Source organism: Camelina sativa, chromosome 9, assembly GCF_030686135.1.
Source record: "Camelina sativa cultivar CO46 ecotype springtype chromosome 9, ASM3068613v1".
In the NCBI taxonomy this organism is placed as follows: domain Eukaryota; kingdom Viridiplantae; phylum Streptophyta; class Magnoliopsida; order Brassicales; family Brassicaceae; genus Camelina; species Camelina sativa.
In genome coordinates, this window is record NC_141888.1 from 36,374,651 (window position 1) to 36,387,794 (window position 13,144).

General features: G+C 37.1%; 5 protein-coding genes and 1 pseudogene across 6 annotated transcripts; 3 read left to right on the forward strand and 3 right to left on the reverse strand.

The window, feature by feature from the left end:
* The first annotated feature begins 201 nt into the window (after positions 1-201).
* On the forward strand, positions 202-1,537 carry LOC104713230 (uncharacterized). 2 transcript variants are annotated; one of them, XM_010430313.3, is made up of 3 exons: positions 202-688; positions 789-875; positions 984-1,537. In XM_010430313.3, exons 1-3 carry the CDS (start codon positions 368-370, stop codon positions 1,305-1,307), a joined length of 732 nt encoding a protein of 243 aa, XP_010428615.1. In that variant the 5' UTR covers positions 202-367; the 3' UTR covers positions 1,308-1,537. The 2 variants fall into 2 exon arrangements, with proteins under 2 accessions (XP_010428615.1, XP_010428616.1); XM_010430314.3 differs by lacking the exon at positions 789-875.
* On the reverse strand, positions 1,501-4,021 carry LOC104713229 (tubulin beta-1 chain-like). Its single transcript, XM_087466791.1, has 3 exons — positions 3,438-4,021; positions 2,461-2,730; positions 1,501-2,374 (listed from the first exon to the last, which is right to left on the reverse strand). Exons 2-3 carry the CDS (start codon positions 2,684-2,686, stop codon positions 1,695-1,697), a joined length of 906 nt encoding a protein of 301 aa, XP_087322917.1. The 5' UTR covers positions 2,687-2,730; positions 3,438-4,021; the 3' UTR covers positions 1,501-1,694.
* LOC147939218 (tubulin beta-1 chain pseudogene) lies at positions 3,499-3,834 on the reverse strand (annotated as a pseudogene).
* Positions 4,022-5,299: 1,278 nt separating the features above from the next.
* Positions 5,300-8,071, reverse strand: LOC104751459 (monocopper oxidase-like protein SKS1). Its single transcript, XM_019238367.2, has 8 exons — positions 7,665-8,071; positions 7,470-7,579; positions 7,106-7,376; positions 6,745-6,847; positions 6,290-6,650; positions 5,838-6,203; positions 5,675-5,753; positions 5,300-5,585 (listed from the first exon to the last, which is right to left on the reverse strand). The coding sequence occupies exons 1-8, from the start codon at positions 7,800-7,802 to the stop codon at positions 5,376-5,378; spliced, it is 1,638 nt and encodes a 545-aa protein (XP_019093912.2). The 5' UTR covers positions 7,803-8,071; the 3' UTR covers positions 5,300-5,375.
* Positions 8,072-9,002: 931 nt separating this feature from the next.
* Positions 9,003-11,594, forward strand: LOC104713233 (thaumatin-like protein 1b). The gene is made up of 3 exons (XM_010430317.3): positions 9,003-9,414; positions 9,518-10,217; positions 10,892-11,594. Exons 1-3 carry the CDS (start codon positions 9,360-9,362, stop codon positions 11,127-11,129), a joined length of 993 nt encoding a protein of 330 aa, XP_010428619.1. The 5' UTR covers positions 9,003-9,359; the 3' UTR covers positions 11,130-11,594.
* A 72-nt stretch (positions 11,595-11,666) lies between these two features.
* LOC104713232 (uncharacterized) lies at positions 11,667-13,117 on the forward strand. The gene has a single exon (XM_010430316.3). The coding sequence runs from the start codon at positions 12,443-12,445 to the stop codon at positions 12,839-12,841; it is 399 nt and encodes a 132-aa protein (XP_010428618.1). The 5' UTR covers positions 11,667-12,442; the 3' UTR covers positions 12,842-13,117.
* The last annotated feature ends 27 nt before the right edge of the window (positions 13,118-13,144 follow it).

A 13,144-nucleotide genomic window follows, 5' to 3' on the forward strand; every position in this document is an offset into this window, starting at 1 on the left:
TTTGGCGATTAATTCGATTTCTTTTTCTTCCAAAATTGACAAAAAATGTTAAATGGCTAAAAAGTTAATTACAACGAAAACAAGAAACCCAAAAATCAAAAGTAAGAAACAAAAAAATGTACTGACACGTGTCATAAAGCTAGACCATCAACACTACGAGATATATGTGAAAAAAAAAAAAAAAAAAAAAAAAACGAAACCAAATCTTCAGAAAAAGATTTATCTCTCCATATTATTAACCCAATCGTTTCAAGCAGCCGAAGAGAAGAGAAGAGAAGAGAGAGACAGACTCCTTCCCAAAAAAAAAAAAATCATTCGTGTCTCTTCCCTCATTCACAGATTCACTACTAAAAAAAAAACCACAACAATGTCGAAGAAGAAGAAACAGAGTCTATCAATGGAAGAAGAGCACTGTGCTAAAGGCAAAGGCAAGAACGAAGATTCCTATTTCGATAGAATTGACTACGAAGTTTCTTCAGTCTTGTTGCAACTTTCGCATCCTGTTGTATTCTCCTCCTCCTCCTCTTCTGATTTTTCTCCTCCTTTGTTCCATAAATGGGGTCGCACTAAAAAGAGGTCTTCGTCTTCTTCTTCTTCGTCTCCTGTGATAAAATCGGTCGGCGATTTGGGAAGTAATTCGAGTTCTTCGTGCTTAACCGGTGAGGCCAAGAAAACCAATTCTCAAACCGTAAGTTCTTATTATTATTTCTGGTTTAAATTGTTTGACAAAATTGTTATGTAATTTGCATAAATCAATCTGATGTGTCGAGTTGGTTGCTAAACGACAGATTAAAAAAGGTTTAGAAGAAGAATTCTTTTGTACGAAAAACCAGACATCATCTTCTCAGTTTAACACATCCTGTTCTGTTCTCGAGGTGTTTTTTATATTTTCTTTATTTTCCTTTTATTCTTTTGGGAAATGTAAAGGTTTATTAATATTTGTTTCCATATTTGATAAATATTTGGTGAATGGAATATTACAGGCGGAGATGGGTTTACTTAGGGCGCAAGTTGGGTTAATAGCCCAGCCCATTAGAGTTGATTCAAATCTGCGACCGTTGATATCTGTTCATCGTACGGTTAACGTGAGTGATATCGAACGACGTAGCGGTATTGATCTGAACCTTCTTCCAGCTGCAGAGGAAGGTGCTAACGAACTCTTCCCATTGGTTGGTTTTGAGAGAGTGACATCATCATCATCAGCAAGTAAAATCCAAGCAGCTGCTCAAGCAAGACAAAGAAGATTAGGTTTGATTCGATCCAAGAAGGTTTACACTAGATTCATCCCCTCGTACCAACTCAAGTAGGGATTGGTAATTTTTTCTAAATTGTAACCTTTTTTATTTTCTTTTTTTTGGGAGCTTTCTCTACCTTCCTAGTGCCTAGATATATATCAGAAAAATGTACTAGGATTTTGATACGAATATTCTCAACCAAAATTGCAAGTTTCCATTGGGAAAAATGCAAAAGTATTGGTTGTGTATAATTTTATAAATGCAGTTTTAAAAGGATTCTAAGAATCCTTTATTTTATTTTATTTATGAGAGCTTAAAAGAGAGATACATTGACGAATTATTATTACAAACAATGCAAATGGCAAATACAATAAGAGAACCACAAAGTAGTAATAGTAGTAGTAGGCATAGAGAGAAAGAGAGCTTTCAAGATTGGGTTTGTGTTTTCTCAATCTGAAATCAAGATTCGTAAACTTCTTCTTCCTCTTCATCCTCGTACTCACCTTCTTCATCAGCAGTAGCATCTTGGTATTGCTGGTATTCAGCGACGAGATCATTCATGTTGCTTTCAGCTTCAGTGAACTCCATCTCGTCCATTCCTTCTCCTGTATACCAATGAAGGAAAGCTTTTCTCCTGAACATGGCTGTGAACTGCTCGCTCACTCTCCTAAACATTTCCTGGATCGAAGTCGAGTTTCCTACAAACGTTGAAGCCATTTTGATTCCGGTTGGTGGGATGTCGCAGACGCTGGACTTGACGTTGTTTGGGATCCATTCAACGAAGTAGGATGAGTTCTTGTTCTGGACGTTCAATATCTGTTCGTCAACTTCTTTTGTGCTCATCTTTCCTCTGAACATGGCCGAGGCTGTGAGGTAACGTCCGTGGCGTGGATCAGCTGCGCACATCATGTTCTTGGCGTCCCACATTTGCTGCGTCAGCTCGGGGACTGTGAGAGAGATGTACTGTTGAGAGCCACGGGAAGTGAGAGGCGCGAAACCAACCATGAAGAAATGAAGACGTGGGAATGGGATAAGGTTCACGGCGAGTTTCCTTAGGTCAGAGTTGAGTTGTCCAGGGAACCTTAAAGAGCAAGTCACACCACTCATTGTTGCAGAGATCAAGTGGTTCAAGTCTCCAACTGCAAATGTATATACATATATGATCGTCTCAGGATTTAAGAGAGAACATTAATTAGCTTTATTGGACACAAAACTTGGTACTTACAGCTAGGAGTGCTGAGTTTGAGAGTGCGGAAACAGATATCATAGAGAGCTTCGTTGTCGAGGACCATGCATTCATCAGCGTTCTCTACAAGCTGGTGGACTGAAAGAGTAGCATTGTAAGGCTCAACGACTGTATCTGAGACCTTTGGAGATGGGAAAACAGAGAATGTGAGCATCATCCTGTCCGGGTACTCCTCACGGATCTTTGATATCAACAGAGTTCCCATTCCTGAACCTGTGCCTCCTCCGAGAGAGTGGCATACTTGAAACCCTGTAACAATGTATCCGTAATGTCACTTGAATTGCAACTAAACATAGTCCAAATAGCAAGTTTGATAAAAGGACTTGTCTTTTATGTCCAGACCAGATCCAAAAAAGTAATGAGATGTTATTCTATATGAAACCAATCATGTCCCATTTGCCTATTCAATCATCTCTCAAATATGATCTGTTTCACCTCGATAGAGTCAACAACACAACAGTATTCTCTAAAGTGCTGAATTGCTGATTAAAAAATTCGATATGGTTAAGGTTCACGTGATATTATAACTTTTGATCCACTGTCACAAAACATTAGGGGCCACAATAACACTACCGCCAAATTAGGATATTGTTCAATGTCGTTTGAAAAACAAGTAGACAAAATCTAATTGCTGGGTCAATCATTAAGTGGTAACGGGCTCAGTCTCAACATGAATTAACATCTGATTCTTTAACAATATGAATTATTGAAACAGAAGCACCGACTCACTCCACGAGCAAAACAAAATCGAAGGATCATGTTCTTGATGAGATAAATGTTAAGAAACATATCAAAAACAATTTTTCAAAGAGATCAACAAGTGCAATGCGAGGATGATCAAGATTCAAGAACATAGAAAAAATAAGTGAATTCGAGATCAACGGTTACTAAACATGCAAGAGTCACGATATATAAATGATAGAAACCAAAAGAATGATTGAGATATATATATATACCTTGAAGGCAATCACAGTTCTCAGCCTCCTTACGAACAACATCAAGAACAGCATCAATAAGCTAAGCACCTTCGGTATAATGACCTTTCGCCCAGTTGTTACCAGCACCAGACTGACCAAAAACAAAGTTATCAGGACGAAATATCTGACCATAGGCGCCGGATCTGATACTATCCATAGTACCAGGCTCAAGATCCATGAGAACAGCACGAGGAACGTATCTACCACCAGATGCTTCATTGTAATAAACGTTGATACGTTCGAGCTGGAGATCAGCGGAGTCACCGTTGTAACGTCCCGTGGGATCAACGCCGTGTTCGTCGCAGATAACTTCCCAGAATTTGGAACCGATTTGGTTACCGCATTGGCCACCTTGCACGTGAAGGATCTCTCTCATGATGATCGATAAAAGATTTGAGATCTGAGACGAGAGAAGAGTGAAGAGAATAAGAAGGCGAGAGAGAGAGAGAGAGAGAGAGAGAGAAGCGGGAGAGTGACAAAGTTGACAGAGTGGGGGAAGAAGATGGATCTTGCCAGCTATAACCGTTTCTTCTTCTTCCTCTGTTTTTTTTTCACTGCACCCTAATTGTTTTTTTTATATATATATACCAATATATCATTTATTTAACAAAAGAAAATAATAAAACCTTGATATTGAAAATTCTTTGAAAGGAAAATGAATAATACATCATACCAATATATAATTAATTTTATTTAAGATGATTTGGAAATTATAAATTAAAAATAAATGTGATATCTTTATTTTCTTCTTATACAGATAATATCATTAAATTTTACTATTGACTATTATAGATTTTAATCAACATCAATAGTATTTTTTTAGCTTTTTTTTCTTTGTTTTTGGACTTTGTTAGATTTTCTTAAAGTTCCAAATAAATCATGGTCTGAAATGAGCCATTAAAAATATCAATATTTTCACTAATTAAAATGTCTACATACATTGATAGAGAAGAAATCACATTATGGCTGTTATTTGTTAGACTCGTTTTCAGACCTTTGAATCCACTAATGACGAGTCTTCTTCTAATTTTTGAACTATAACCATAGAAACAGTAACATATACTTATGCATTACAAGATGGGTGCGAAATGTATTCAATAACTTGTCTTGAGTCTCTTAGTTGTTTTAAGTGACATAGCACATGTAGCTAGATGTAATAAACGATTTGGAGATCTTGAATAAGTATGTCTATTTCTACGTAAACGATAAAACACAATAATTGAAATTTGAAAATCGGTTGAATTATCATGGTATAAAAATATCCTCACACCAATTGAGTTTGGATCTATCATGCAAATACTATTGATAACAAAACAAAATATAAAGAATTATATGTACTCATATAGAAAAATAATAATGTCATAGCACATGTAGTTAGATAGATTTAGACTGTAGTAAGATCTGAGATTTGATCCAATTATTTTGGTTTTATTTTTATGTCAAGTTCGATCTACTGTTTTTATACGTAACGTCAAGATCAATAATTGAACTTGTAAAAAACCGATCCTATTTTTTATTTTCTTTTTTAAACATATTATTGTTTCCAACCACTTGTTCTTGGTAAAATTACTTGCTCCCAACTTCTTGTAAAAATGTCACTGAAGGGAACACAGAGGATATGGGAGCACGTTTCTATCATTTTCCTATTGGTACAAAAAAATAATACAGAAGTGATGTGACAAATATATAGATTCAGTCATAACAGACCTAGGCTGGGCCTTGTTTTGTAGATAACAATTCTGCAAGCCTATTAACCAAAACGGCATCGTTTAGCAGTGGAACTTCTCACAACGGTCGTCTGATTCTAGTAGTGATGCTGACCGATCCTAAATACTTTCTGATGATTATAAAAGTTCATTTCTTTCAAGTTTAAATCGTTTTTACTGCTTTTTAAAAATTATTAAAAACAATTAATTATCAAAGAACTCTGCCACATCGGATGACATTTTCCGGTATCGGATTTTCATCTCTAACCGGAATATTCGAAGGATCTTCTTGTCCTTCACCTTTAACTCTCATATAAAGCTCTTGACCAAGATACCACTGCTCTGCTTTCTGTGATCTCACATTCCACATTCCTTGATTATCCATTGCTATTAGTATTGCTGCCCACGAATATGGATATACCTAAACCCCAAAAAAGGAAAAAAAAACAAACTAAACTCTCTAGTCTAAATTCTAATACGTTAATTACGAAGATTATAATTTGATTTAACCTGAACTGTTGACCGTGAAACAACATCCACTAAGTTATATCCAGCTCTTTTGCTCTCAGACCAAGCTCCAAATCCATATCTTAACATCAACTCAAATAAAGATTAGTACACTTAATTAATCATATGAACAGATATGATTTCGATTATGACATGTAATTTTTACCCGACGACGAAGAAATTGTAACCATCGATGTGGTAACTCTGCAATTCAAACAGGGGATTCTGGAACACGATATGGACGAAATCTCTGTAACGTATATCGACCACTGAGGTGCCTAGACTCGGTGTTTTGTTCGTAGGGTAATTCGGGAACATGTTGGGGATGATCGTGTCGTTTAGTTGGAAATGGTCAACGAGCTTTAACGGTGTTTCGGGGTAGACAAACGAAACACCGTTTATTGTGTAACGGAGTCTGCCGGACGATAGCATGACGTCGTTGTGTAATAATATCGTTCTGGCTACCTTTATACGTCCGTAGTGGTACGAACCTTGTGGGTTCGTTCTTGCCGCTCCAACGTTTAGGTCCATTCTGTGGTGTCACACTTACACTTATTACTTATTACTTATTACTTATTAGTCAAGAATATGAAACTAAAAACTGATCCGAGAGAATACCTGATGGATAGGGCTTGTTCAACTGAGGAAGCGTAATCCCACGAAGCAGGTGCGAGTGGGACTGATCCGACCGGGTCGAGTGGAGAGTTGGGATATCGAATTAAAGCTATACCGCCAAGGTAGTAATCAGTGAACCGGGCTGTTGCCAGTATGTAGTAGGCGCGGTTTATACCAACCGGGTCGGTTTTAGCGGTGACGAGAACAGAGTATGATTGACCCACGTGGATGTCCAGGCTCGAGTAAACACGTTTCTGAACATACGTACCCTCTGTCTCAACTAGAAGCATATCATGGTCTTGGATCCTGAAGTTTACACATGTTTTGAGACCCACGTTTGATATTCTTAGCCTATACATTTTACCTGCCATTAAGCACAAAACAAAAGGTACATTGGTCTGTTATTAGACAATTAAACAAAACGTACATTTGTGTAATATATTAAGAAAAAAACTCACCTGGTTCAAATGCAAAGAAGGTCTCTTCAGGACCACGCCCGTTAATAAGAATACCATCAGGAGTTGGCAAACTGTGACCGGTGTCAAGTGAAGCTCTCAAATCCTTTCATCAAACCATTTGCAAAACAAATTACTTGTGTTATGCAAATCAAACCCAAACATCTTTAAAAAAAAAAAAAAAACTACACAATATTTTTAAAAATTAAATTAAAAAGAAAGATAATAATCCACCTTTATTTTCATCAAGCACATAAATTATCAATTTAGTATAAGTAAATATATTTTTGTTAAAAAATTAATATAGGAGATTACTTTGGAGTTTGGATGGTAATGGTATACGGTAAAATAAAACAAAACTTACCGTATGGTCGGCATAGAACCAATCTCCTACCAAGATGTCGTATTCAGAGTCGGGCGTTGGGAACGGAACCGGCACAAGTTCCGGGGTATTGATTCTAATAGAACCGTATCCTCCGGCAGCTTTCTGAAGTAGAAGCGACGGAAAGTAAAAGTAGCTTCCGATCTGATCCTTCACCTGAAAACTGTACGTCCAATTTGTCCCCGGTAGTATGGGACAGTTTGTCCCTCGAACTCCATCTTGCCACGAGTTCTTCCGCAATTGTAATCCATTCCTTTAATTTTTTATATATACAGGTTTTGATAACAAATATGGCTAAACCAAAACCAATTCAAAAACACACCTAAAGTAAGTGTGAAATATTTACCATGTCATAAGAAAGGGTTCGTTCAAATTGTTGAAAATGTTGACGATGATGATATCGTTTGCTGTTGCATTAAGGATCGGTCCAGGAAACATGTCGTTGATCACTATGATCTGTTGATTGATCATGTATTAATGACTTAAAAAATCATACTTCTAAACAAAACAAATAAAACATAAAACGAATCATCGATGGAACCTGCTTGTTGCCTCCAAGAATGGAACGTTGAGAATAAGAGACGACCCATTGATACGATACGATAGGTGCAAACGCATAGCTCAACTCCAAGACGACCAAAAAAGTCAGAACCAACACCTCAACAATGACATGTCTCATTGCGAAAGATTGACTTACGAAAAAATATATATATATGGAAATCAAAGAACTTTGAGATGTTTGTGCTGTGTTTAAGGCAAGAAATTAGCTACATGTTTTCTTTGAAACGATAAATTCGATGATAATAATCATTTAGCTGTTTGAGTTAACGCTTATTTTGTGTGCTATTCTGAATATGGAATATGATCAAAAGAGTTCATGCAGTCTGCATTTTCAACCTAATTTATGGGCAGCACATTTGTGCTTTTTGATGAAATTCTGGTAGGCTTATTCATTCTACTTAACCAAAAAGGCCCATTAAATATTTTATCGTATCTAACTTATGAATATATTGTACGCATGAAACTGGTTTATTGTAATGTGACGGACGAAAAGAAAAATAAAACGTGAGGGAAGACGATGGCTTACGAAATATTGTAAAGTGGATGTGACCTGTCCGAATACAAAATTACAAAAACGGTCGCTATTTAGTCGTACAAAAAAAAACGCAAGCAATTATTGAAAAACTATTTTATCACTTTTTCACATCTTCTTTAATCTTTCACAGTTCACACACCACGTCTTTTGAACACAGTAAAACGTAACAATAATTTAACTTTTGACAAAAATATCTAGCACATAATTTTTGGGTGTTTTGTGTATGTCGTAGTTCGTTGCAATTGATCAATCAAACAAGCAAGGCAAAGATATTATATTGCACAAAACATTTTTATTACAAGGAAGATATTATATGGATCCTCCAATATAAATTACAGGGCCCGCGACTATCATCAAAGACGTTGAAACGTCCACTAGTCGTACCCTAGCTAGTTGTTAATTAAAATGAAGTGATAGTTTTATAAAATCATATGGTTTTGGACTCTTGAAGCTCGTCATCATTTTGAACTAGACCCTTCTTACTAGTTCTCATTGTTTAGACTTTAGATGGAAATCACATAATCAATCTCTACTGAAAATTCCTATAAAATCATAGAAAGAAAAAGAACGTAATACTGTTTTTGCACGTCTACGTGGTTTACAAATCTTAATCGCGTAACTATACAGTAAAGTTAAAAGAATCTTGAAAAAAATATATGAATTACTTTACGTTTTTGTAGATACTTTTAAAATCAAAAGTGAACGTCAAAAGGTAGAGTTGGATATTTTCGTTGAAAAAATTATCAATCAAACTCGGACAAACACAATTAGTGGTAATTTAACTATTCTCGAATCAGTCTAACCCATTATAGTATAGTGCTTATAATTATGTCTATTAGTATTAAAGTAATAGCTATATATATTTTTTTAATCTCAACGGTTAAAATTTTTATAAACCAATTAGGTGTAACCACGTAAGCAGTCGTACCATAAGCCACCAACCAACACATACACCTGATTATTACCAATAGATAAAGCCAACGGAATATGCTATCTCTATAAATCACACATCGTCTTCTTCATCTCTCTTTCGCTCTCTCTCAGACTCCTCTGTTCTACATTAAATAAAACTACAACAAAGAAGAAGAAGACGAAACAGAGCATTAAGATCCTTAACAAATCTTCTTCTTCTTTGTTCCAATGGCTCTTCCGTTGCCATTGATCTTACTTACCCTCTCCCATTTGTTCGTTTCTGGTAACGAATCTTCAATTTAAGTAATGATTTTAATAAAAAATACTGTGACTATAATAAGATGTTTTGATTTTATTTTTTTTCGGGTATTTATTTAAATTCACAGGAGTTAGATCAACGAGCTTCGTAATGGTGAACAAATGCGAATACACAGTCTGGCCTGGACTTTTATCAAACGCCGGAGTTCCACCGCTTCCGACGACCGGATTCGTACTCCAAAAAGGCGAAGAGCGAACCATCATAGCTCCGACTTCATGGGGAGGACGTTTCTGGGGAAGAACTCAATGCACCACCGACGGCGGTAAATTCACTTGTCTCACCGGAGATTGCGGATCCGGTACCGTCGAATGCTCCGGATCCGGAGCCACGCCTCCCGCGACGCTAGCGGAGTTCACGTTAGACGGATCCGGTGGTCTAGATTTCTACGACGTGAGTCTCGTCGACGGTTACAACGTCCCGATGCTGGTGGTTCCTCAGGGAGGTTCCGGTTTGAACTGTAGCAGCACCGGATGCGTCGTGGATCTGAACGGTTCGTGTCCGTCGGAGCTTAAAGTGACGAGTTTGGACGGCGGAGGGAAACAGTCCATGGGGTGTAAAAGCGCGTGCGAAGCTTTCCGTACGCCGGAGTACTGTTGCAGCGGGGCCTTCGGTACGCCTGACACGTGTAAACCGTCGTCGTACTCGGTGGTGTTTAAAACCGCGTGTCCACGTGCTTACAGCTACGCTTACGATGATCAGAGTAGTACCTTCACATGCGCCGACTCCCCTAATTACGTCATCACGTTTTGCCCTTCCCCTAACACCAGGTTTGTAATTCCCTTCTTATCCTTTAGTGAATAGTTTGTTTATTATGATGATTAAGGTTAGGTGTGAGGGTATTTTCGTCAATTACATCAGACAACATATTTACTAACCATTAATTACCTTTTTTGTTTACCGTGCAATTGAAGTAACTGAGATTTTTGTTTTTTGCCAATTATATAGGATAAAATAAGAATCTACACTATAGGATAGGACTTTGCTTTATACTGCAAAAAAAAAAAGGAAATGTGTGTTCTTTAGGATTTACTCCCTCTGTTTCATTCTAGCCTAATTTTTTTGTTTCAAAATAAGTGTCATTTTAGATTTTCAATGTAAAATTAAGCATAAATTTCCAACTTTAACCTCATATTCATTGAAGAATATCAAAAGTCAATTTCAATTTTAAGGGTATAAAAGATATTTTAATATGTTTTTTTAATTTGTGTGTAAAGTGTCAAAATGACACTTATTATGAAACAGAGAGAATATTTTTATTTTATTTACAAATTTGTTTTTATAACCATCCTCGAATTGTGGATAGATTTATTGGGATGTGGATCTTTAACGGTCCTGTGAGATTTTTTATTTTGTTAATATCGTGTCCAATTTCGAGGGGACGCGTGGCAGAATCACTTACACATGTATATTGAACGGCTATGATTTTGTTTTTGTTTATCAGTCAAAAATCATCACAAGATCAGAGCCCAGATCCTAAAACGACGACGCCCTCAGGAACTACGACTCCAGCCGGAGATAGTAGTAGTAGTACGACGTGGTCGCCGGTGGATACATCGATGATATACGAAGGAGCTTTGGATCAGAGCAAAGGATCACCGTCCAGTTATCATGTTTCTTCGTTATGTGGAATCACAGTCACTCTTGCGCTGGCCTTTTGTCGGATGTGGTCGCTCTTTTGACCTAACCTTTTTTTTTTTTTTTTTTTGTCACCCGCGTAAAACACTGAATCAGGACGTTGTGGGCCATCACTCACTAAAAAAGCCTTATCTCGTTCCGGCCCATGTGAACCTTTTCTTACATCAGAACGACGTCGGATTGAGTCAGAGCTGACGCAAAAAAGCCCGTTCCTTACCTGGAATGAACAGAAGCAAGTAAACCCTTCACGGGAGGATTCTTATTTTTGGGTGAGAATACACGTGGGCTGCTTGCTGGTTGAGGAGTTCATAAAAAGATGGGAATGTTAAAATTTGTAAGGTCAGAATATTTGTTTGATTTTTAATATAAATTAGGCTTAGAGAAGAATATTATTATTATTATGTACACTAATATAGGTGGGGGAATATTTCATTTGTTTGTTATCTGGTGCTGCGTTGGCCATTCGGAACCATGAAATGAATAAAATACTACTACTAGTACTACATACATTTCTTGGTCTTGTCTCAACCGCTATATTTAATAATAATTTGACTTTACAAAACGCATATGATAGCCATAAGAAATTCTCAATTATTATTACATTTTTCAAAAGTGATTTGTGGTGGTAGCCACTAGCTGAAAAAGATTAGAGAACAGATAATATTAATTAAGTGTGAGTTGATGATGATGATGCCTTTGATTTATTAGTGGGAGTGAACCTATAAATAAAAACCAAGTGTCTAATTTCACTGCATTTGATTTGACAAAAATATCATAATAAGAATAAAGCCATCATGGAATATGAAGACACATTGCCTTCATCTCTATCTCATACTAGTTAGGAAAACACTATTCTCATTAGAAGAAAGCTTAAAAGATCAAAGATGGGTCTACAATTGGAGCCTATTAATAGGCCCATTACAAACCATTTTGAAGCCCACGATTAAGTTTTGACCACAGGAAACAAAGAAAGAGTCTGATGACAGTGACATGCGTGAATGATGAATGAATGTCATACACACCCATAATTGTAGTGCGTGCGTGGCATGGCGAGTTTCACCAAACCAGAAGATACGGTGTCGTTTTTATGCACGAGGGTTAAAGGGTATCAGCAAACTCTTCTCACACTAGCCATAGAAAAAGAGAAGAAAATATCTCAACAAGGGTATATTAGTAAAAAATATTCATTCCCTACATTGAAACAAAAGGATTACGCCAATTCGAGTTTTCAACATCAACCACAATTTCGCTTTTTCTCTCCTTCCTTCTTCTCTCTCACTTTCTGTTAAAGCTTCCCAACGAAGAAGAAGCGGTGGCTAAAATTTAACGGTGACGGAGGAGAAATTTCGTAATCTAAATGTGTCTCATGGCGTTATCCGACGCGGTTCTCGGGAATCTCGCGACGATCTACGTGGCGGTGATTATAGCGATTAAGGCTTACGGATTGATTACAGGGAAGAGTTTCAGCGCTGGATTTGTCGTCGTTGTTTCGATTACGGCGGTTGGTGTTTTGTTGGCGGTTACGCTGGCTTGGGATGTGTCTCGTAGAGCAGCGGAGGCGGTGTCGAGGTATAATCGTGTTGGTGTTGAGGAGGATCTTAGTCGTCACCACCGTCATCATGAAGACGGTGGTGGTGGTGGTGGTGGTGGGAGTAGTTGTAAAGGAGGGATTTGCTGGCACGGTGTTGCGGTTAGGTCACCTGCTTCACAAGTTCGATTTAGGCTTCCGCAGCACATTCCCTACGGCGCTTTCTGAGTACATATACTTTTAATCTTTTCCCTTTCTGTTTTTTGTTTTGTTCCTTTGGTTAAAAAAAAAAGTTTGCTGGTGAAGTAGGTGATAACATGTATTAGGTATAGATCTCGTGTATCATAGATGATGAGGAATAAGGTGTTGTTGTTCTTGTTACTCTGAGGTTCTTTTGTTTGTTTGTTTTTTGTATTGATATATATATATATATATATTTGTAAAATTTGATAGTGATATGATGATACATGTTTCTTGTTTCTAATATAATGGATATTGAATCAAGTGTTGTATTGGTATTTGCCATATGAA